Below are 25,108 nucleotides of genomic sequence, written 5' to 3' on the forward strand. Positions count from 1 at the left end.
CTAGAAGAAACCATATTTCAAGAATTAAAGCCAAGTATGACCATAATGACCCACTAATAATGGCTCTTAATGAACAGATAAAAATGATAAGAATTCAAATTAGTTGGGCACGGTGGCTCACATCTGTAATCTCAGAACTCTGAAAGGCTGAGGCGGGTGGATTGCTTGAACTCAGGAGTTTGAGACCAACCTGGGCAACATCACAAAACCCTGTCTCTACCAAAACCAAAAAACAAAAAACAAAAACAGGCTGGGCGTGGTGGCTCAAGCCTGTAATCCCAGCACTTTGAGGGGCCGAGACGGGCGGATCACGAGGTCAGGAGATTGAGACCATCCTGGCTAACACAGTGAAACCCCGTCTCTACTAAAAAAAAACAAAAAACTAGCCGGGCAAGGTGGTGGGCGCCTGTAATCCCAGCTACTCGGGAGGCTGAGGCAGGAGAATGGCGTGAACCCGGGAGGCGGAGCTTGCAGTGAGCTGAGATCCCGCCACTGCACTCCAGCCCGGGCGACAGAGCGAGACTCTATCTCAAAACAAAAAAACAAAAAAACAAAAATTAGCTGGGGGTGGTGGTGTGCACCTATAATCCCAGCTCCTCAGGAGGCTGAGGTGGGAGGATTGCTGGAGCTCAGCAAGCAGAGGTTGCAATGAGCAGAGATTGAGCCACTGCACTCCAGCCAAGACTTACTGTAAAAAACTCAAAGCACGGTGGCTCATGCCTGTAATCCCAGCACTTTGGGAGGCCAAGGTGGGTGGATCAAGGTTGAGATCAGGAATTTGAGAGCAGCCTGGCCAACATGGTGACACCGTGCCTCTACTAAAAATACAAAAATTAGTGGCTGGGCACAGTGGCTCATGCCTGTAATCCCTGCACTCTGGGAGGTTGAGGCGGGTGCATCACCTGAGCTCAGGAGTTTGAGACCAGCCTGGCCAACATGATGAAACCCCATCTCTACTAAAATACAAAAAATTAGCTGGGCATGGTGGCGCACCCCGTAATCCCAGCTACTCAGGAGGCTGAGGCAGGAGAATCGCTCGAACCTGGAAGGCTGAGGTCACGGTGAGCCGAGATCGTGCCACTGCACTCCAGCCTGGGTGACAGAGACTTCGTCTCAAAAACAAAACAAAACAAAAAAACAAAAACTCAAATTACGTTCTGGATTTGAAAGCCCTCCGTGACCACCTGGGCTTCCATTACGCCCTGAGCTTCCTGCATCATGGCCTTGAGAGCTCTATGTGGCATCTGCCCATTTCTGTGAGGGTCTCCCCAACCCAGGCTTGGCCACGGACAGGGTAGGGACGGAGCCGCCTGCTCCCTGCACTATAGGTCTCAACTGAACAAATGATGGAGACCTGCAGCGGCAAAGGCCACATATGTGGCCAGGCAAGTCCTCTTCCCCTGCCAGGGTCTCAGTATCCTCCTCTGTGAAACAGGCCCCCTGGGCTCTGGTGCCAGGAGAAGGACAGGGACCTGGACATGAGGTGGCCCCCACCACTCCTGCTGGCAGAAACCCCGGGAGCCAGGCATGAGTCCACCTGCAGGCAAGGCTGTGAGTTTTGTTGTTGGTTTAATTTATTACTGTTTGACATCCAGTGACACTGACATACCCTCGCCGGGCCCCCGGCGAGTCTGACCTGTCCAATAAAATACAGTACGAGGAGTGGACGGTGACGCACATGCATCCACGCTTAACTACAGTGACTCCAAACTGCGGCGCAACAGTACTGCCAGCAAAGGAAAAGAAAAACAGGTATCGCGTGTTCCCCAATTCGGAATTCTCTCTCTCTCTCTTTTAGACAGTTAATGCTGTTACAAATGCTACTGATGCCAGGACAGGGCCAGTCACAAACAGTCCTACAGCTTCTCAGCTGTATAAATATGGAAGATTCTTTTGTTTATACAGTTTTACCCCAAGTCTGAAACTACGACTGCCACTACCCGTTACTGCTAAGGCCTATGCCGTCTCGGCTCTGGAACGAAGGGCTCGGGGTCGAGACTGGAATGTCGGGGCTCAGTCTTCTTCGCTGCCACTTCCTGAGCGGTCCTGGAGAGGGGACAGGAGGAGACAGTATGCGTTGGTCGCCCCTGTTAGGGCACTTTGCCAGGGGCCTGCCAAGTTTTAAATAAACTTGCTCAAGAAAACACCGATGCCGGCAACAGAAGCTACTGCAGCCATAGCCACGCCTGAACTTCATGTTTCTCTAAGGACCAGTCCCTGTGACCACACTCGGCCGTCTCGGGACCTGTGAGGCTCCATGTGTCTTCCCTGCTCTGTCCCATGTCACCTGCCTGGCCCTTGGCCCCTGACCTACAGCTTCCAAACCATCTTGGCTCTTCCTAACTGTGAAAGATCTTTGCTCTTTCATATAATTTTTTTTTTTTTTTTTTTTTTTTTAAGACAGGGTCTTGCTCTGTTGCCCAGGCTGGAGTGCAGTGGTACTGTCACGGCTCACTGCAGCCTCGACCTCCCAGGCTCCAGTGAGCCTCCTGCCTCAGTTTCCCAAAGTGCTGGGATTACAGGTGTGAGCCACCGCGCCCGGCCCATAAAACCTTTTTAAACGGCCTGGCATGGGCCATAAAACACCTTGCTCTGGCTTGGGCAAGAGAGACACCATCACAGCCCAGACCCTCCTGCCTGACACAGGAGCCACCCCTCCCCGTGAGGACTTCAAGAATGTCCTCAAAGGTCACGCGCCTCTTTTGTCAGACTACTTCCTAGGCACTGAAATTTGCTTCTTCTGTGCTGGCAAAATGGCATTCACCGGGCGTCAATGGGAGCCAGGCCTGAGTGGGGGCGGCCCTCATCCATGCAGCCTCCTGGCTTTGCCTAAGAGGAAACTGAAGCTTGAGAAGCAAAGTGACCTGCCAGGTCCCACAGCCAGAAGGGCCAGAGACAGAGGTGAAGATTATTTAAAGCCAGCAAGTGGATCTGCTCAGGCTCCCCACTGTCCCCCAAAAACTATCCACTGTGGGTTTGGCGTTTCTGCCCATTCTCTACCACACTGAGAAGACAGGACACTGCCTGGTGGGTCCCCAATCCTAGCACCTCCCACTTGACCCTAATCAAGCCCTGGCCTGCCCGGCCTCAGCCCAGGAGCCCTGGTGCTGTGGGACCGCCTGTTGCCTGTCCTGAGACCTCATATGTCCTCCCAGTCCCCAGACACCCACGGGTACTAAGAGTTGGTTCCAGGGTCACACAGGCTTGGGTTTGAGTGGCAGCCCTGCCACACAGTGGCTGTGTGACCTGGGGTCAGCCATGGCAGGTCAAGCCTCAGTTTCCCCACCTGCAGCATGGGGGAGTGGGAGGACCACCCCACAGGGCTGTCCTGTCAGGGCCCTGGGATGCCTCCCGCCACCCACCAGCCCTGCCTGCTCGGGGGCCCAACCTCACCTCCTCTTGTTCCTCATCACTGTCGTCGTCACTCACGACCGGTTTGGCTCGGGACCCTCGGCTCGGTCGCCGCCGGCCGCCCTTCAGCCGGTCCTGTGCTTTCTCCTTCCGGCCAAGCTTGATCTTCACTTTGACAGACCGAGCTAGAGGGGACCAGGAGGGAAAGACAGCCTTGAGCTCTGGGAATGCAGCACCCTCACAGCAAGGGGCGTCTGGGAGCCAGGAGGGCTGTGAAAAGCTGTGTCCTTGGGGGCTCTCCGGCCAGCGTGAACCCCGGCATCCTGAACCCCCCGGGACTCACATTCAGATTCAGAGCCTTCCTCCTCGCCCTCTTCCTCCTCCTCACTCTCCTCGCCTTCACTGTCATCCTCCTTCTCGATTTTCTGCCGCACGCTGGTGAAGACCGACTGCAAGACGATGGAGTCTTCATAGATCTGGGCGGAGACACCAGGGGCTTGAGTGGATGGGCCTGACTGGAGGGTTGCCTGCCCGGCCCTGGCCCCAGCCCCAGCCCCAGCCCCAGCCCCAGCCCCAGCCCCAGCCCTGTGTTGTCCCTGTGCGAGGCTCAGTGGGTCGGGGCTTCAGCCCACCCAGGGTGAAAGGCCCTCTCCATAATCTTCCTCCACGGGTACCCCAGAGAGCATCAGGCTTCTGAAATGCTCCAGGGTGAAAGGTCAGGCACACTGGTTTGGGAATGGCTGCAGGTGTCTCCCTCCTGCAGAATCTCTGAGGTCTGCAATAACATTAGAAATGCATGTCCCTTGTTGCAGCCAGCATCTTCCCCAAACGCATCAAAGTCAAGTACTTTTTGTGGGAGGCATCAATCCCAAACACACTTAAGAAAAGTTTGCCAAGGTGAGGCTGTGTGTGTGTCAACTCTATCACAGGAAAGAACACACCCACAGGATTCCTCTGAAGAGAGTGTGCCCCAGGGAATTCAAAACAAAATTCCAACAGACAGAGGACTCTGAGTCTATTTCTTCTGTTGTGCCTATCTTTATTTTCTTTGGTAAATACGTACTGCTTTTGTAATTGCTAAAAAATCCCTAGTTGTTGGAAATTTAAATTTTTTTTTTTTTTTTTTTTTTTTTTAAAGACAGGGTCTTGTTACGTTGCCCAGGCTGGTCTTGAACTCCTGGCCCCAAGTGATCCTCCCGCCTTGGCCTCCCAAAGTGCTGGGATTACAGGCACAAACCACCACAGCTAGCGGGAAATGTTTTTAACCCATCAATTCAGAAAGGAAGCAGGGGCGGGTTGGTTCAAAGCCCAGCTGTGGGAGTGGCCCATCCCCATCCCTCAGCGGTGCCCTCACCAGGGAGCCCTCCAGGTTGAAGGTCTGAGCGTTCTGGCACAGCAGCATGACGTCCTTCTCTAGGTCGTTGAGGCTGCGGTACTTGTGGTTGCGGATGCGCTCCTGCAATGGACGGGAGGAGCAGGTCTTACCTCAGGACCCCGCCTCGCCTGCCCGCAGGTCTCGCTGTGTGCTGGGGACCCCGCGGGCCAGTATTCCTCGCACCTATGAGGATGTGGCTGAAGCCCCAGCCTTGGTAACCCGGCCCACCAGGCATGGGAACTGCATGACTGAGGCCCAGCACTGAGTGAGCAGGACCTTGAAGAAACACTCAACACCGACTGCTCACTGACATCCCACAGGACACCTCCAACCCTTACAAGGAACCCCAAAAGCCCACAACCAGGTCCCTAACCAGGCAGCCCAAGGCCCTGCCCAAGCAGTTTCTGGTCATTCTGCCCACACCCCACAGCTCTCAGATGGGGGTGCCCCTGGGTCAGACTCCCCTCCCCGGGCAGATGCACGGCACAGGCACAACGTCAGTGTTACCTTTATCTTCTTGAAGTCCACGGGCTTGCGGATGAGCTCGTAGTACTCCGGCAGCTCCTTTCGCGAGGGCAGCTGGATGAAGACCTCGCTGAGCTGACGTCCACTGCTGCTGCAAGGCAGAACCGGCGGGCGTCATCTCCGGGCCCGCCCACCCGGGAGCCCCTACCCCGCCTCAGCAGGTCCCCACGTTGTTTGAGGACAGAGAGGATGAGAAATTCAAACTTGGCTCAGGAGCTATTTCTTGCATTTTTTTTTTTTTTTTTGAGACGGAGTTTCATTGCCCAAGCTGGAGTGCAATGGCGCGATCTCAGCTCACTGCAACCTCCATCTCCCAGGTTCAGGCGATTCTCCTGCCTCAGACTCTGGAGTCACTGGGATTACAGGCATGTGCCACCATGCCAGCCTAATTTTGTATTTTTAGTAGAGACAGGGTTTCTCCATGTCAATCAGACTGGTCTCAAACTCCTGACCTCAGGTGATCAGCCCACCTCGGCCTCCCAAAGTGCTGGGATTACAGGTGTGAGCCACCATGCGTGGCCCGCACATGTGCTTTCTTGTAGCTTCTGGAACATTCCCCAGTGACAACCATACACACAGGCCTGTGACGTGTTTTTTTTTTTTTTTGAGACGGAGTCTCATTCTGTCACCAGGCTGGAATGCAGTGGTCTGATCTTGGCTGACTGCAACCTCTGCCTCCAGGGCTCAAGCAATTCTCCTGCCTCAGCCTCCTGAGTAGCTGGGATTACAGGTGCCCACCACCACACCCGGTTAATTTTTTTATTTTTAGTAGACGGGGTTTCACCATGTTGGCCAGGCTGGTCTCGATCTCTCGACCTCATGATCCGCCTGTCTCAGCCTCCTGAAGTGCTGGGATTATAGGCATGAGCCACTGCACCCGGCCAATACATTTGTTTTTGAGACAGGGTCTTGCTCTGTTGCTCAGGCTGGAGTGCAGTGGTGTGATCATGACTCACTACAGTCTCAACCTTCTGGGTTCAAGCGATCCTCCCAGCACAGCCTCCTGAGTAGCTGGGACTATAGGTGTGCACCACTAGGCACAGCTAAAATGTTTTGTAGAAATAGGGGTCTCACTATTTTGCCCAGGCTGGTCTCAAACCTCTGGCCTCAAGCAATCCTTCCTCAGCCTCCCGAAGTGCTGGGATTACAGTCAGAAGCCACTGCACCTGGCCTGGAATGCATCTGGATCTCCGCTCTATCCTCACTGGGGACTGATCTAACCCCCTGAACACCAACAGAAGCGCCGTCGTGTACTCGGCACAGCGGCGGTGATGAGACTCTACCAGGCCTCGTGCACAGCACTCCCAGCTCTTACCAGGTCTTGCCCATACCTGAGCCTGGCTCAGGAGGATGGGGTGGGTGGGGACAGAAGCTCTGAGAGCTGATCTTGCTCTGACAGAACTCAGACCACAGGCTGGGAAAATGAGAACGCATGGCAAATGTGCTCTCCCCTCTGCTTTGGCCCAGAGGAAGGGCCTGTCCAGGAAACGGCCCTAAGCAGGAAGCCATCAGGTGGATGAGGCCTAAAAGTGGCCAACGGGCCGGGCGCGGTGGCTCAAGCCTGTAATCCCAGTACTTTGGGAGGCCGAGACGGGCGGATCACGAGGTCAGGAGATCGAGACCATCCTGGCTAACACTGTGAAACCCCGTCTCTACTAAAAAATATAAAAAAACTAGCCGGGCGAGGTGGCGGGCGCCTGTAGTCCCAGCTACTCGGGAGGCTGAGGCAGGAGAATGGCGTGAACCTGGGAGGCGGAGCTTGCAGTGAGCTGAGATCCGGCCACTGCACTCCAGCCCGGGCGACAGAGTGAGACTCCGTCTCAAAAAAAAAAAAAAAAAAAAAAAAAAAAGTGGCCAACGGGGCCCGATGGGAAGAAGGAGCTGAGTTTGAGTTCTGATAACTCCAGCTGCCTCATTAGCACCACTTCTATCCTTTTGTTCTTTTCCAGAAAATCCCAGAGGGCAGGGCAGCCCGCTCATGCCACTGGCTGGCCCCACCGTCTGTCTGGGTGTCCTGAGTGCTCCTTGTCTTGTTTCTGTTTACTGTCCTGGAAAATGGCAGCGACAACATGGTGGCTTCCTTGGTTCTGTCGCTGGGGGGTCCTGATGTCACCAAGGGCCAGATGGACCAGGCCTGTCTCCAGGAGGCTGCCCGCGGGCGGGATCCCAGAAGGCCTCCTGCTTCTTTGGTGTTTGTGTGCATCACGAAGCTCCTGACCTGGCTTCTAAAACGAGAGCCTCCTGAGATGCAGATGTTACACACAGGAGCCAGAATCCTGTCCGTTCACCTCCCCTTGACAACCGCCATCATCCCCTCCTTGCTGGGCCAGTCACACCTTACACACACTAAACTCTGAAGCAGGCAGCAGTGTCAGGCCAGCTGTGTTGAGGAGGGAAGTCGAGGTGGGAGTGAATTTCCTGGCCTGGCCACAGCCCACCGTGAGCCTCTGCCTTCCAGGGCTGTCCTTCTCCAGTGTGTACTCATGAAGTACATTACATCTCCCCATCTCCTGCCAGGTGTTTTTGGTCCTGGGTGTGGGACCAGCTGGTCCAGCATAGGAGCACATAAACTTCTAAGCCAGTGTTCCCATCATGGGCCCTTCTTGGAGGCACAGTCTTCCTTTTTCTTATGCACAGGCTGGTGGCCGGCTTGGCCACAGGCAACTGTTGGTAAACCTGGTCCACAGGCTCAGAAAAGAACACGCAGCAGAGGTACTTGCTGCTTGGTGGCCCTGGAGAAAGACACGACTCCCCTTTGAATTGGGAAGCGTGTGTCCCATCTGCAGCTCAGGCAGAGCAGGCCTGTACCTCTTCCCTCTCCTAAGCCGGCACATCCTGTTCTCCATTCTATGGAATTTTTTAAGCAAAGAGCTCTCCTCTCTCTTCACAATGGTAGCATCCACCCTATACCTGTTACACCGAGGCACATCAAGAGCTGCGCCTTACGCTGTGAAGCAGGATGTGCAGCACAGGCAGGAGCAACAGAAGAGCCCCAATGCGATATTCTCTTCTATGAAAAGCAGTGCGCTCTGCCACTTTCCATTCTATTACTTTTTTTTTTTTTTTTTTTTTTTGAGACGGAGTCTCGCTCTGTCTCCCGGGCTGGAGTGCAGTGGCCGGATCTCAGCTCACTGCAAGCTCCGCCTCCCGGGTTTACGCCATTCTCCTGCCTCAGCCTCCGAGTAGCTGGGACTACAGGCACCTGCCACCTCGCCCGGCTAGTTTTTTCTATTTTTTAGTAGAGACGGGGTTTCACCGTGTTATCCAGGATGGTCTCGATCTCCTGACCTCGTGATCCGCCCGTCTCGGCCTCCCAAAGTGCTGGGATTACAGGCTTGAGCCACCGCGCCCGGCCCATTCTATTACATTTTTAAAGAAATGCCAGTTGTAGGCCAGGTGCAGTGGCTCGTGCCTGTAATCCCAGCACTTTGGGAGGCCAAAGTGGGAGGACTGCTTGAGCCCAGGAGTTTGAGACCAGCCTGGGCAACATGGCAAAACCCATTTCTATTTCACTGAAGGAAAAAAAAAAAGCCAGTTTTGTGATCCACTCAATGCCGTTAGTGGCCAGCACAGTGCAGACTCTTGGCCTGAAATGCCCTGCCCTGTGGCCATGGGGGGCTTGCTGCACACTGTGGCCCTTGTCCTGGAGGGCAGCTCCCTATGCAGGCAGCGCAGGAAGTAAGACCCCAGGACTGTGACAGCAGAAGGCTTAATAATAGCACCCCGCCACCCCAACACCACCTCCATCAGGCTAATGAGAAACAGCTACAGGCCGCAAAAAAAAGAAAAAAAACACAAGGTGCGGCTGGGAGCGGTGGCTCACGCCTGTAATCTCAGAACTTTGGGAGGCTGAGGTGGGTGGATCACGAAGTCAGGAGTTCAAGACCAGCCTGGCCAAGATGGTGAAACCTGTCTCTACTAAAAATACAAAAATGAGCCGGGTCTGGTAGCAGACAGCTGTAATCCCAGCTACTCAGGAGGCTGAGACAGGAGAATCGCTTGAACCTGGGTGGCAGAGGTGGCAGTGAGCTGAGATCGCACCATTGCACTCTAGCCTGGATGGCAGAGTGAGACTCAAAATACAAACAAAAACAAAACAAAACACAAAACCAAGGTACAAGAGCACCCCCTTCCGAACCTCTAGGAGAATTAGGTTCTGGATGAATAAAGACCACCCAGGGGCTGGTTTGAGGATTCCGCTCTGGTGCAGAGTTCCCCAGAGGTCCTGTCCTCAGGCTTTGCTGCAGCAGGCGGGGTGCCGAGAGCCTCCCTCACCTCTATATTAAAGAGGGACATGCCGCAGCCTCCCCTCAATTGGAATAAAACCCGGAGTCCTCCGGACAGGTGCCATCACCTTTGATGTCAGTGCCCCTAGCTAAGCTGTCACGCTCGTGTCAGGGCCTACAAAGGGGATTCCACTCCCCATGGGAATTTGGGCTCTGTCCTTATCTCAGGGCAAACATCGCCTCCTCTGACCCCCACACATACCCCAGCCCACACCTCTTAATATCTGACTTAACACCAACGCACAGATCTTTTTTTGAAACAGAGTCTCGCATTGTCGCCCAGGCTGGAGTGCAGTGGCGCATCTCGGCTCGCTGCAACCTCTGCCTCCCAGGTTCAAGCGATTCTCCTGCTTCAGCCTCCCAAGTAGCTGGGGTTACAGGCGCACCGCCACACCTGGCTAATTTTTTTATTTTAGTAGACATGGGTTTCACCATGTTGGTCAGGCTAGTCCCCAACTCCTGACCTCCTGATCCATCCACCTTGGCTTCCCAAAAGTGCTGGGATTACAGGCTGAGCCACCGCGCCTGGCCCAATGCTCAGATCTTTAGCATGAGGCTAAAGATGTGCTCCTGTCAGTCCTTCCCCCAGGGGTGATCCTGGGCCGAGGTTGACGGCTTCTTGAAATTGATGATGCAGAAACACACAGGGGAGCCCCCAAGCCTGGAGTGGCTTCCTACCTTCCCACTGTCCCTGTTGCCCAGTGCAGCGACAGGTCCTGAAGTAGGCACATACCAGCCATGCCCAGTTCCCGCTTCTGGGCATCTGGGCTGTGCCCAGGGTTGGAAACCAGGAAGCAAGTGTCTGTGGACACTCAGGTACAAGTGTTTAGTTTGCAGTTCTCCTGGGAATTTATCTGGGAGAAGATACTCTGGGTCACAGGGTGGGGAAATGCTCTACTTAGTAGATACTGAGCCAGCGTGAGCGGTGCTCGTCCTTGCAGCCATTCTACAACGTGGCCCTAAACACGCTTCCTTGTTGTGCAGAGAAGTCAAGCACCGTTTCACAGGCTCTTCCAAGCAGCGCCTGTTCCCATCTTTGGCCCATTTCCCTCCCTGGGGAGTCCTTTGTTGGATGCATTATTGCAAACATCTGCTCCAGTCTAGGAACTGACTGTTTCTTTTCTCTCTTTTTACAGACACGGTCTTGTTCTGTTGCCCAGGCTGGAGTGCAGTGGTGCCATCCTAGCTCACTGCAGCCTCCAACTCCGGGGCTCATGAGATCCTACTGCCTCAGCCTCCCAAGTAGCTAGGACCACAGGCACATGCCACAACGCCCGGCTAATTTTAAAAATATTTTGTAGAGATGGGGTCTCACTATGTTGCCCAGGCTGGTCTCAAACTCCTGGGCTCAAGGGATCCTCCCCTATCAGTCTCCCAAAGCACTGGAATCACAGGTGTGTGGCACTGTGCTCAGCCCAGTGTAAATATTTGAGGCTTGTTGGGCCTGCCTCTGTTGCAACTGCTCAGTTCTGCTGCTGTTCCATGAAGGGAACCATAGACAATGCAGAAATTGGTGGGATTTGGCTGCATTCCAACAAAACATCATTTATCAACACTGAGATTTGAATTTCGTTTTCTTTTTTTTTTTTTTTTTTTTGAGATGGAGTCTCACTCTGTCACCCACGTTGGAGTGCAGTGGTGCAATCTGGCTCATTGCAACCTCCGCCTCCCGAGTAGCTGGGAGGTGGCACCCACCACCACGCCTGGCTAATTTTTGTATTTTTAGTAGAAATGGGGTTTCGCCATGTTGGCCAGGCTGGTCTGGAACTCTTAAGTTCCAGCGATCCGCCAGCCTTGGCCTCCAAAAGTGCTGGGATTATAGGCGTGATCCTAGGTTGAATGTTTTGACACGTTATAAAGTATTACCGTGAGAATTATTTAGACTTACAGCTGTGACACAGAAAACATTCTGACTCATGCATCAGGGAGTGAAAGGAAGTTCACCAGTGAATCTGTCAATGAACGTGGTCTGAAGGCACCTCCCTGTGGGCCAGGCATAGGCTTCCAGTAAAGATAGAGGTGCCAGGAGCCCTGCTGAGGGGTCTTGTGCATCAAGGCTGTCACCTGGCTACAGGTTATGATGTTGATGGCTTCCAATGCACCAATATTTGTAATAAGCTGATAGATTCTAACAAGCTAATACCACACCCGGGGACACCTACTTCTTCTTATGGGTTCAATACAGTTGAACAATGAAATCCAAGTTCAGTTTCATTTGTTGAGACAGGGTCTCACTCTGTTGCTCAGGCTGGAGTGCAGTGGTGTAATCTCAGCTCACCAGAGCCTTGACCTCCTGGACTCAGGTGATCTTCCTGCTTCAGCCTCCCAAGCAGCTAGAACTACAGGATGCCACCATGCCCAGCTTTTTTTTTTTTTTTTTTGTATTTTCTGTAGAGATGAAGATTCACCATGTTGACCAGGCTAGTGTTGAACTCCTGGGCTCACGTGATCTACCCACCTCAGCGTACCGAAGTGTTGGAATTACAGGCATGAGCCCTGCGTCTGGCATGAGTTCAGTTTTTTGTTTGTTTGTTTGAGACAGAATCTCCCTCTGTCACTCAGGCTGCAGTGATGCAATCTCGGCTTACTATTACCTCCGCTTCCCGGGTTCAAGTGATTCTCCCAACTCAGCCTTCCGAGTAGCTGGGACTATAGGCGTGCGCCACTGCGCCCAGGCCCCAATTTTTTTTTTTTTTTTTCCCCTTTTTTTCTTTTTTGAGACAGAATCTCGCTCTTGTCCCCCAGGCTGGAGTGCAATGGCGAGATCTCAGCTTACTGCAACCTCCGCCTCCTGGGATCAAGCGATTCTCTTGCCTCAGCCTCCCAAGTAGCTGTAATTATAGGCGCCTGCCACCACGCCTGGCTGATTTTTGTATTTTTAGTAGAGACGGGGTTTCACCATGTTGGCCAGGCTGGTCTCCAACTCCTGACCTCACCAAGGGGATGCCCCCTGACACACATGCGGCCTTGACACTTGGACACAGAGCCCCAAATGCCTCAGCCACCAGCTGCCGACTGCTATAAAGAACCCAGGGAGGGAGGCGGAGATTGCAGTGAGCCAAGATTGTGCCACTGCACTCTAGCCTGGGCTACAGAGCAAGACTGTGTCTCAAAAAAAAAAAAAAAAAGAACCCAGGGAAGAAGGTATCAACTGGCAGTGCACAGCCCCACAAGTCTGAACCTGACCCAGAGTCACAGCGAACATTTCTGCATGTTCTGATTTTAAAGTAAAATCTCCTACATGCAACTTAATTTCTTCATTCTGGTTTCGATTTCTGGCAGGTTCCTCAATGTGGTTTGAGATTTCAAACCACCAAGGAGAAACACCCTTGGCTGAGGGCAGGTGTGTGGTCCAGGGCCCCTGTGAGGCCCCTGGTGCTGGCACAGCCCCGCTCAAGCCCCTAGCCTCCCTCCAGCCTCTGCAGGCACTGTGTCCTCTCTGCCTGGGACACTTGTCCCTCTCCTCCCAGTGGACACTGCTCATGCTTCCTGTTCTGCTTATGTGGCCCTCCCCACTGGAGCCACCACAAGTCCCTGGACAGCAGAGGCCAGAACTGCCCACATGGTACCACAGAACACTCCAGCCTGTTCCCACTGTGGCCCCTGAGCAAGAGGAGCATGTCATTGCACTCTGTGTACACAATGTAAAGGACAGTGGCTGTGAAGGCCGGCAGTGCCACACTCCGGGGCCTGGGAAGGAGGGGTCTTGTGGCTGTAAATCTGACTGCAGAGGAACAATGTAAAAGCTTTCCAGGCAAGACAACCAGACACGTTATGATGAGGTCATCACAGAGGTCACGTCAAACACAATTCTGCCGGTATAAAATACAAACTAGGGGGCTGCAGGTATCTCCAACGATCAAAAACAATATTCAGAAAGATTCCATCTGACAGGAAGGGCGTCCCTGCCTCTCCTAAAGGGTCTGGCCCCAACACAGCAGCGGGTGCTCAGCTGAACCACTTCTGACCTCAGATCTCACCACCTAGAGGGACCACGTGGCTCCCACCTGCAGTTACGGGCACATTCTCCAGCTTGGCGAGGCAGGCTCAAGACACCGAATCCAGAGGACAACGTCCTGTGTTCACTCTTTGAATTGTCAGAACTCAGGTCTACACAGACGCCAATCTCTTTTCAGGCTTCACATTTAACTCAATTACAGAGTTGAACTAATTAGGGGGTTCTGGAAAGCAAACTAAACAACAAAAATTCCGGCCAGGCGTGATGGTGGTGCGCACCTGTAATCCCAGCTACTTGGATGGCTGAGGCAGGAGAATCGCTTGAACCTGGAAGGTGGAGGTTGCAGGGAGCCAAGATCACGCCATGGCACTCCAGCCTGGCTGACAGAGTGAGACTCTGCCTCACACACACAAAAAAATCCAATTAAAAATAAGTTGTCTTTTCTTTTCTTGGAAAGGAGCAATTGAAAGTTAGAGACAAAAAAGTGAGCTGTTAGCTGTGTCTGACTTTATTCCATTCAAGCTCTTCTCAGCCTGGTGCAGCTGTGTGGGGCCAAGGAAGGGCCAAGTGACATGAGCACCACCTGCCATGCAGTTGGTAGCGTGGAACCTTCCAGGAGTCTGAGAGATGTGTCATACAGAATGTAACTTCTAGCCAATGATGGGCAAATAATAATAATAATAAAGAATGTAACTTCACCCCAAATGAGGTCTTTTGCCTAGAGATACTGGGAGGTGATCTCTGGGCACTTAGAATGTCACACCTAATGGGTGTCTTTGTTTACATGGGGTCTGGAACCAGTCCTAGGTTGGGGCTTTGGGCTATTTAGTTTCTGCTCGACCTGCAGAGGGGCTCGAGATGGAGGTCAGTCATGTGGGTAGCCAGCTGTGTCTTTGTGACCAAGTCCCAGTAAAAATGCTTGACACAGGGTGGGTGTGGTGGCTCACGCCTGTAATCCCAACACTTCAGGAGGCTGAGGCAGGAGGAGCACTTAAGGTCAGGAGTTCGAGACCAGCCTGGCCAACATGGTGAAACCCCATCTCTACTAAAAATACAAAAATTAGCCAGGTGTGGTGGCGCAAGCCTGTAACCCCAGCTGCTTAGGAGGCTGAGACAGGAGAATCACTTCAATCCAGGAGGCAGAGATTGCAGTGAGCCGAGACTGCGCCATTGCACTCCAGCCTGAGTGACAGAGTTAAAACAAAACAAAACAAAACAAAACAAAACTCTGGACACGGAGGCTTCTCTGGTTGGCAATGCTCTTTGTCAGCGTCACCAGGAACATGAGCGCTGTCTGCAACTCCACAGGGAGGAGAAAAAGGAAAGTCCTGTGTCTGGAACCTCAGGATCACCTCAAGTGATCCGCCCACCTTGGCCCCCAAGAGGCCTCATACACCTCTTGTCTTGGTTGATTTTCATCTGTAGCCTTGCACTGTAATAAATCATAACTGCAAGCATAACAGGCTGAGAATGACGGCACTTGAGGGTGATCTTGCGGACTTTCCCCAGACTGTGCAACAGGGTGGACCCTGAGTTTGTTTTCCCTCATAGCTTCAAATTTAGTTAAGAATATCAGAAATATCCATTAACTACACCAATTTTGTATCCAAACATCATGTTTGAAATTACTGCTAAATGGAGGCAGCTTTTCTTTAGCCTTTTTTCCAACAGGGTCTCACTCTGTCACCCATGCTGGAGTGCAGTGGGGGGATTATACCTCACTGTGGCCTCGGCCTCTTGTGGTCCTCCTGCCTCAGCTTCCTGAAGAGCTGAGACAACAGGCATGCACCACCACTCCTGGCTAATTTTTGTACTTTTTGCATAGGCAGGGTCTCCCTATGTTGTTCAGGTTGGTCTCGTATTCCTGGTCTCAAGGGATCCACACACCTCAGTCTTGCAAAGCTCTGGGATTACAGGCGTGAACTGCCACGCCCAGCTGAGGCAGCTTTTCAATGACTATCTTGCTTGAGTTGATGTGCCCTATGTGACGTTTTCCTGTGCAAATCACATTACAGTGAGTGGACAGACCCACACTTGCTGTGCTTCCAGCACTAAGGAGGCTTTCTTTAATAGTCATCTTTGTTGTCCTACTTGTAATTCCAACATAAGTTCCTCCCAGTCTAATGTGCAACCCCCAGGTCTGTGAATCCATCCATTCCAGGAAGATGTGAGGTTAAATTGAAAACATAAATCAAATCCCCCACTTAGGCACCCTCCCACATGGGTCCCAGATAAGACAGGAGCACTGCTGTGTGACTGAAATGTCAGTGTTCTTCTCAAAACAGGTCTCAGAATCTCTACCAGAATTGCATGTCCTGAAACAGAATAGTTTCGATAAAGCAGTCACTTAGCAATAAGAGTTAGGATTTGGGTTTTTTAATTTTTTTTTTTTTTTGAGATGGAGTCTCGCTCTGTCACCCAGGCTGGAGTGCAGTGGTGCAATCTCGGCTCACTGAAAGCTGTCTCCCGTGCTCATGCCATTCTTCTGCCTCAGCCTCCCGAGTAGCTGGGATTACAGGCACCCGCTACCATGCCCAGCTAATATTTCTGTATTTTTAGTGGAGACGGGGTTTCACCGTGTTAGCCAGGATGGTCTGGATCTCCTGACCTCATGATCCACCCGCCTCAGCCTCCCAAAGTGCTGGGATTACAGGTGTGAGCCACTGCACCTGGCCTTTTTTTTTTTTTTTAAAATAGAGACAGAGTCTCACTATGTTGTCCAGGCTCATCTGAAACCCTAGGCTCAAGTGATCCTCTGCCTCGGCCTCCCAAAGTGTTGGGATTCCAGGCGTGAGCCACCACGTCCAGCCTGTACTGTTGTGGCTTTTTTGGGACAGGGTGTCACTCTCGTTGTCCAGGCTGGAGTGCAGTGGCACAATCATGGTGCACTGCAGCCTCGACTTCTCGAGCTTAGGTGATTCTCCCACCTAAACCTCCCGAGTAGCTGTGACTATAGGCAGGCACCACCATGCGTGGCTAATTTTTGTATTTTTCGTAGAGATGGTTTTTCACCACATTGCCCAGATTGGTCTTGAACTCCTGGGCTCAAGAAATCCAGCCACCTCGGCCTTCCAAAGTGCTGGGATTACAGGCATGAGCCATTGTGCCCAGCCGAAAGTTTTAATTTATTGTATGATTTATCATCAAATCTTACACAGGCCAGAAGACTGACTGTAGCAGCTGGGAGCCATTTCCTCTTTTGTCAGATGATATACAACTAAATATGACCCTAAGAGGGCTCTTTCTGTGAGTCTAAAACAAAAAACAAATGGACTAACACGGACATACTTTTTTGTCTGAAAATATTCAGGGTCTTAATAGGTTGAGCATGCTGTTTCTGTCTTTTTAAAAACCAAGGTGGAAGGCCGGGCGCGGTGGCTCACGCCTGTAATCCCAGCACTTTGGGAGGCCGAGACGGGCGGATCATGAGGTCAGGAGATCGACACCATCCTGGCTAACATGGTGAAACCCCGTCTCTACTAAAAAAATACAAAAAAAAACTAGCCGGGAACGGTGGCGGGCGCCTGTAGTCCCAGCTGCCTGGAGCCTGAGGCAGGAGAATGGCGTAAACCCGGGAGGCAGAGCTTGCAGTGAGCTGAGTTCCGGCCACTGCACTCCAGCCTGGGCGACAGAGCGAGACTCCGTCTCAAAAAAACAAACAAACAAACCAAGGTGTAATGGAATGCAGAGAAGTGTACATATCTCATGTGTACACCTTGGTGAATGTACACATCATATACACATCCAGATCTATAGAGAGAATATCGCCAGTATCCTAGAAGGCTCGTCATGTGGCTTTCCTGCTAATTCCCTCTCTCAAGGTAAGCACTGCTTGGCAGCCATCAGTGTGGATCCGCTTCTGACCCTCACAGAACTGGAGGCACGCAGTAGGCCCTCTTTAGCGTCTGGCTTCTTTCACTCAATAAATATGTAAGCTTCTTCCAGGTAGCAGTTTTCAGGTAGTCTGTTTTCACAGCTATTTGGGGCCCTGTACAATTAGGCCCCCACTGGTCCATGCCCCTGTAGATGGACACTGGGCTGATTCCTGTTTTGGGAGACGATGAGCAAAGTGGCTATGGCCATGTCTGTCTGTGTGGACATGTACTCAGCTCTCCTGGGTAGAATGAGGGCTGTAGGTTGCTGGGTCAGAGGGCATGTACAGGCTGAGCCTCAGAAAATATTGTCTTCTGCAGTTTGATAGTTAAAAACAAGCAAAGCAAAACAGAAGAGACCGCCAAAGAGCTGCATACTCCTACACGCAGGGTGTGAGGTCAGACTGCTTCAGACCTGCCAGCACTGACGGGCATTCGGCCATTCTAGGGCGCGTGCTGGCGCGAGTCACTCTGGTTTTAACGAGCATTTCCTTGAAGTCGTGATGCTAATGCAATGATGTGAGCGCCTTTCCCTACACTGATTAGTCCTGGGATGTGCTGTGTAAAGAGGCATCTGTTCTCGGCTCTTGCCCAGCTTTAAATGGTGTTGTCGTTTCTGAATCTACGAGGAGTTTTCACTGTCTCCATCAGTGTGTCCATTAATAAACAGATGTTATTAATTTTAGTGAAGTCTAATTTCTCAATTGTTCGTGATTAGTGGCTTTTGGCTTCTGTGGAAGAAATCAATGCCTATTCATGAAGATTTTCTCCTGTGTTTTCTTCTAGAACTTTGTTTTACCTTTCATGTTCTTACATCTACAGTCCATGTCACGTGGATCCAAGTGCATGGGGTGTGTGTGGGGAGGGGGCGGGGGGTCAGGGCTCACCCTCTCTACGTGGATACCCAGGAGACCAGTGTGATGGAGACGCCCGTGCTTTCCCCACTGAACTTCAAGGATCTTCTTCAGATTGGTAATGTTAAGTTTCCCTCACAAGAATATCATTCCAAATAAAACATGGGGAGGGTCTGTCATTGTCATTAGATTTTTGAAAATTCTGTTTTTTTGTTTTTTGTTTTTTTTTTCAGATATTGTCTCACTCTGTCACCCAGGCTGGAGTGTAGTGATGCAATCTTGGCTCGCTGCACCCTCTGCCTTCTGGGTTCAAGTGATTCTCGTGCCCTGCCTCCCGAGTAGCTGGGACCACAAGCACCCATCACCATGCCTGGTTCATTTCTTTTTTTGTATTTTTTGTAGAGATGAGGTTTCACCATGTTGACCAGGCTGGTCTCAAACTCCTAACCTCAAGTGATCCGCCCGCCTAAGCCTCCCAAAGTACTGGGATTACATGGGCCACCATGCCTGGCCCGTATTTTAAAAAAGTATTCTGTATTTATTTTATTTTTTTTAAGAGACAGGGTCTCACTTCATCACCCAGGCTGGAGTGCAGCTGTGTGATCATAGCTCACAGTAGCCTGGACCTGCTGTGCTCAAGTGATCCTCCCACCTCAGCCTCCCGAGTAGCGGGGACCCCAGCCATGCGCCACTGCCCCCAGCCGTATCCCACACTTTAAGTAAGTTAAGTCCTCCACTCGCTTTCCTCTTTGAGGACTTAGCCTTGGAGTTAGGTTTGTAAATTAGAGTCAATATTTTTTTTTCTCAATACTGACAACACATGACATTTTCAGATCTGGCATTGAATTTGAAAGTCTCTTTTCCTTCATCATCTGTTTCTCTTCCAATAATAAAATAACCTTTTTTTTTTGAGACAGACTCTCGCTCTGTCACCCAGGCTGCAGTGCACTGATGTGATCTTGGCTCACTGCAACCTCCGCCTCCCGGCTTCAAGAGATTCTCCTACCTCAGCCTCCCGAGTAGCTGGGATTACAGGCGTGCACCACTACACTCAGCTAATTTTTGTAGTTTTAGTAAAGAAGGGGTTTCACTATATTGGCCAGGCTAGTTTCAAACTCCTAACCTCCTAAGCGATCCGCTCAGGCTAGTTTCAAACTCAAACTCCTAAGCGATCCGCCCGCCTCAGCCTCCCAAAGTGCTGGGATTACAGGCGTGAGCCACCTTGCCCGGCTAAAAGAACCTTTTAAAGCAGTATTTGTTTCTGGAGTCGAAGTTTTGCTCTGTCACCCAAGGCTGGAGTGCAATGGTGCAATCTTGGTCCATAGCAACCTCCACTTCCTGGGCTCAAGTGATTTTCCTGTCTCAGCCTCCTAAACAGCTGGAATTAAAGGCGTGTGCCACCACGTCCAGGTAATTTTTTTTGTATTTTCAATGAAGACGGGTTTTCACCATGTTGTCCAGGCTGGCCTCGAACTTCTGACCTCAAGTGATCCTCCCACTTCAGCCTCCCAAAGTGCTGGGTTGACAGGTGTGGGCTACCACAGCTGGCCTTAGGCAGTAATTTTTACCCATTAATTTAGGCACTCCAATTGTTACCATACTCTAAAACCTCACACCTGGTAAGATTCTCTCCAAACCATGCATGTGGGCTCCCTTCACTCTCCCCTCCAACAGATACAATTCCCCCACCCTCTGCTTCATGACTAACAGCAAACTGTTACTTTAAAATCAAACAGTACAACCTTCCCATTAGGGAAACAGCGGTACTGGCCAGTGTGTACCAGGAAGTGAAATAAGACCTTGGAGAGTGGAAGACTGGGTGAGTCCTGGGCTAGGCATGGGCCTTACACCCCTTGCTGGCTCCTGCCCAGCTCTGTGACCTGCCCTGGGCTGGTAGAAGGTGCACACACCTCGCTGGGGAGCTGGTGAGAACATTCCTTTCTTCTTATTTAAATGGTGCTCATATAGAGTCATTCACGGAAAAGAATATTAGTAAATGAAAAATATATAAATGGCACTCATGATCCACCAACATGTTATGATCCACCACTGGGCCGTGGCCACAGCTGGAACCACATGCTGCCTCATATACGGGACATGTCTGTGAGGACAGCGACCTCCAGGTTTGGAGCAGAGCCTGGCAGAGAGCAGGAATGTGGCCACCATCTCACCAACACAGAGACAGCACGGGGAGCCTGGGAGGGTCCAAGGACAGGAAAGGGCTGCCACTTTCTCTGCTCTAGACATGCCAGCCTCTTGTCGCCATCCTCCTGGCCACACGGGCAGCACCCATTACTGACATATATCCCCTCAACCCACCTTGCCCCTTGAGGCCACGAGGCCACAGCTTTGGCAGAGCCTGTCCGCCTGCCGTGGCCTCTGCTGGTGCACTCTCCCCAACCTCCCATCTCTCAAGGCTCTGTTGCAATGTCTCCTTCCCCGAGACCCGCACCCCTGCCTTTCCTCTCCACCACATGTGACATTTCCTCTCATCACGGCGGAAACATGTGTGCTTCCCTGTTCCAGAAAGTGTGTTCCTCAGGGCCAGGCTCAAAGACAGATTCATTCAGTCCTTGTGGATGAGTGAAAGAGTGAGCGGCCCAAGCCTGAGTGTACAGGGTCAGAATGCAGGTGCCAGGGCTGCTCCCACAGGGACCTATGAAGGCCCCACCCACCCCGCCTCCTCGCTTACCTGTCCTTGTACTTGATCACGGCGTCCACAATCTTCTTCATCTTCTTGGTGAGGTTGGGTGGGTTCGGGGAGAGCTTCTCGGCAGGCGGCCGCCCGCGCTTCTTCTGCTTCTTGCTCTCGTCGTCCTTGTCGCGGCTGCGGGTGCTGGTGGTCGGGGTGGAGGAGCCGGCATCACTGTCTCGCTTGCGCTTCCGTGACGATTTCTTCTGCCGGACCTCCTCTTCGATCTCCTCCAGCGTACCCTCCTCGATGGCCTTCAGGGTCAATAGTAGTAAAATAGGACAGCCAGCACCCGGGTCGACAAGCAGAGGCCATGACGCTATCCTGGGGGCCGGGCTGGGACACGGAGGAGGGCCCCCGCACCCACTCTCCCTCCAGCGTGGCTGGCTTGGGGCATAACACACACTGGACTCTCAAGAGGTCCCTGGGCTGCAGTGAAAGACCAGCACGGCCCCAGCAGGCACCCCACCCAAGCATGTCCTTAAAACACTAATGGTTGAATTTCTTGACCAAAAAAATAACTATCTTCTCTGTACAGGGAAGAATGTGCTCCTGAAATCCCTTCACCCAGGAGATGTTGACACCTCTGTTCCACACTCTCCCCATCTATTTCTTTTATTTACTCATTTGTTTTTAGAGACAGGGTCTCGCTCTGTTGCCTAGGCTGGAGTTCAGTGGCACCATCATAGCTCACTAGAGCCTTGAACTCCAAGGGCTCAAGAGATCCTTTCACTTCAGCCTCCTAAGAAGCTGGGACTACAGGCACGTGTCACCACACTCAGCTAATTAAAAAAAATTTTGTAGATATGGGGTCTCATTATGTTGCCCAGGCTTGTCTTGAACTCCTGTTCTCAAGCAATGCTCCCATCTTAGCCTCCCAAAGTGCTAGGTTTACAAATGTAAGCCACTGTGCCTGGCTTCCATCTATTTCTTCTTTCATATATCTATATATATAATAATTATTTTTTTTTTTTGGAGATGGAGTCTCGCTCTGTCACCAAGCTAGAGTGCAGTGGTGCAATCTCAGCTCACTGCAACCTCCGCCTCCCTGGTTCAGGCGATTCTCCTGCCTCACCCTCCTGAGTAGCTGGGATTACGGGTGCCCGCCACCACACCCAGCCAATTTCAGTATTTTTAGTAGAGATGGGGTTTCAAAATGTTGGCCAGGACGGTCTTGATCTCTTAATCTCGTGATCTGCCCACCTCAGCCTCCCAAAGTGCTGGGAATACAGGCGTGAGTCACCGCACCCAGCCTATTTTTAAATTTTCTTAAACATGGGGTCTTGCTACATTGCCCTGGTTGGACTTGAACTCCTGGGCTCAAGTGATCCTCCCATCTTAGCCTCCTGAGTAGCTGGGCATAAAAAAAAAATTATTATAAATCATATATAACATAAAATTTACCATGGCAGCCATGTTCTATTACACAGTTTAGGGGCATCAGGCACGTCCCCAGTGTTGTGCAGCCCTCAGCGCCACCCACCTCCAGAACTCTCCCCACCTTTGACGCACGTGTGCAGAACTGAAGGCCACGCTGGAATTGTAGCCCACGTGCCACACTGCTGGCTGTGTCATGGATATCTTTTCCTGTAATTTTCTACAACAAAATTTTTTAATGTCTGTTTAGTGTTTCAGTGCACAATGTGCCCTAATTTAGCCTCCCCTTGTTCTTGGGCATTTAGGTCATTTCCCTTTCTTTCTGAGATAGGGTCTCATTCTGTCGCCCAGGCTGGAGTGCAGTGGTGCAATCTCGGCTCACTGTAAACTCCGACTCCTAGGTTCCAGCGACTGTCCTGCCTCAGCCTCCCGAGTGGCTGGGATGGCAGGCGCCCGCCACCACGCCTGGCTAATTTTTGTATTTTTAGTAGAAACAGGTTTTCACCATGTTGGCCAGGTTGGTCTTGAGCTCCTGACCTCAGGTGATCTGCCCACCTTGGCCTCCCAAAGTGCTGGAATTACAGGCATGTGTCACTGTGCCTGGCCTTTTTTTTTTTTTTTTTTTTTTTTTTGCGACGGAGTCTCGCTCTGTCGCCCAGGCTGGAATGCAGTGGCCGGATCTCAGCTCACTGCAAGCTCCGCCTCCCAGGTTTGCGCCATTCTCCTGCCTCAGCCTCCCGAGTAGTTGGGACTACAGGCACCTGCCACCTTGCCTGGCTAGTTTTTTGTATTTTTTAATAGAGACGGGGTTTCACCATGTTAGCCAGGATGGTCTCGATCTCCTGACCTCGTGATCCGCCCATCTCGGCCTCCCAAAGTGCTGGGATTACAGGCTTGAGCCACCGCACCCGGCCTTTTTTTTTTTTTAAATAGAGACAAAGGTCTTGCCATTTTGGTCAGGCTGGTCTCAGACTCCCGAGCTGAAATGATCCTCCTGCTTTGGCTCCTCCAAGTGCTGGGATTACAGGCATGAGCTGCCAGGTCTGACCACCTTTTCTTTTTATTGTTGTTGCTATTTTAAGTAATGTATTGACAACTGACATTGTTTAAGACAGATTCCCTCATGGTAAAACTGCTGAGAAGAACAAGAATATGAACAATATTAAGAGAATCCTCAGGTATTAATTCAATGGTACTAACTAATAACTTATCCCAATGGTTAAATATGCAGTCTAGGGAGCCAGATGTCTAGGGAATCCCGCAATTGGAAAAGGAAGGAGGGCCTGGACCCAAAAGCTGGCTGTTCCTCTCACGCTGAGGCTGTGCCAGTGAGCTGGGCACTGTGCCTGGTGCTGAGGACACAGCAGTGACTCGAACCAGCCGGGGCCCTTTCCCCTACCCTTGGAAGGGAGATGGTGATCAGATGGCAACATCCCACAAGTGGGGTGACAAACATGTCAGGTGCCAGGAAAGAGGGAAGAGAGAGACACCACAATGATGGAGCAGATGTGTCTTAAAGGAGATGAGAAGCTGAAAGCCTGAGGGGCCCAGAAGGAGGGAAGGCATCCGGGCCAAAGTAGCAGCATGGCGGGCACAGCAGGCAGGAGGCACCGGGAGAAGACCCCTGCAGACCCAAGGCAGAGCAGCAGGTGCCCCCAGACTCGTGTCTGCCTAAAACCTCAGAATGGGACCTTTTTTTACAAATGAGGTCTTTACTTTTGGGATTAAGTTTTAAAATAGGTTCTTAAAAGAGACAGAAGGGGACACAGAGAAGTCCCCATGAAGACAGAGGCAGAGATGGGGTGATGCTGCCCCAAGCCAGGAGGCTTCTGGAACCATCAGAAGCTGGAAAAGCCAAGGAAAGGTCCTTCCCTAGGGCCTCAAAGGAACACAGCCCTGCCCACACCGTGGATTCAGACTTCTGACCCAGAATGGACAGAAAATAGTTCTGTTGCTTTAGGCTGCCACAGTCATGGCCATTTCCGACGGCGGCCATAGGAGCATTTTGAAGGCTTTGAGTTCACCTGGCAACAGATGTCTGCCAGAAGAGTGGTGCCAATTCCAAGGCCACCAGTAGCAGGGAGAGCGTGTTTTGTATAATATTTTTCACAACTGTGAATTTGAATATAATGTGTAATAAGATGGGCTCAACGGGAAAAAACAGTCTCTTCAACAAATGCTGCTGGTACAACTGGATTTCCACATACAAAAGGATGAAGATGGACCCCTACCTCACATCATGTATAAAATTTAACTCAAAATGGATCTTACATGTCTACATGGAAGAGCTCAAACTATAACCCTCCTAGAATAAAAGACAAGGGCAAGTCTTTGCGACCTTGGATATGGCAAAGGTTTCTTTTTTTTTTAGATGGAGTCTTGCTCTGTCACCCAGTCTGGAGTGCAATGGCGTGATCTCAGCTCACTGCAAGCTCCGCCTCCCGGGTTCACACCATTCTCCTGCCTCAGCCTCCCGAGTAGCTGGGACTACAGGCGCCCGCCACCACACCCAGCTAGTTTTTTTGTATTTTTAGTAGAGACGGGGTTTCACCGTGTTCGCCAGGATGGTCTCGATCTCCTGACCTCATGATCTGCCCGCCTCGGCCTCCCAAAGTGCTGGGATTACAGGCTTGAGCCACAGCGCCCTGCCAGCAATGGTTTCTTAGATACAACACCAAGGCACAGGTGAAAAAGAAAAATCAACTGCAAGTACAACGAAACAATTCTGTGCTTCAACGGATATCGAGGAAGTGAAAAACTGTGTTGAATGGAACAAAATATTTACAAATGATATCTGATAAGGTACCTGTAAATAACT

General features: G+C 51.5%; 1 protein-coding gene across 13 annotated transcripts in view; it reads right to left on the reverse strand.

Annotated features, from left to right (window-relative positions):
* Positions 1-1,551: 1,551 nt before the first annotated feature.
* SMARCA4 (SWI/SNF related, matrix associated, actin dependent regulator of chromatin, subfamily a, member 4) overlaps positions 1,552-25,108 on the reverse strand; it is a 104,621-nt gene continuing 81,064 nt past the window's right edge. For 5 of the 13 annotated variants that reach the window (XM_033199049.1, XM_033199042.1, XM_033199043.1 and 2 more), the window contains 7 exons: positions 22,415-22,510; positions 20,914-21,176; positions 5,234-5,342; positions 4,706-4,807; positions 3,695-3,827; positions 3,394-3,536; positions 1,552-2,046 (listed from right to left, as the gene is read on the reverse strand). In XM_033199049.1, coding sequence (XP_033054940.1) covers positions 2,014-2,046; positions 3,394-3,536; positions 3,695-3,827; positions 4,706-4,807; positions 5,234-5,342; positions 20,914-21,176; positions 22,415-22,510 — 879 coding nt within the window. In that variant the 3' untranslated portion in view covers positions 1,552-2,013. The remainder of the gene's footprint in view (positions 2,047-3,393; positions 3,537-3,694; positions 3,828-4,705; positions 4,808-5,233; positions 5,343-20,913; positions 21,177-22,414; positions 22,511-25,108) is intronic. The other 8 variants (XM_033199052.1, XM_033199047.1, XM_033199055.1 and 5 more) reach the window with 5 other exon arrangements.

Source organism: Trachypithecus francoisi, unplaced genomic scaffold (assembly GCF_009764315.1).
Source record: "Trachypithecus francoisi isolate TF-2019V2 unplaced genomic scaffold, Tfra_2.0 Lachesis_group5, whole genome shotgun sequence".
Lineage (NCBI taxonomy): Eukaryota > Metazoa > Chordata > Mammalia > Primates > Cercopithecidae > Trachypithecus > Trachypithecus francoisi.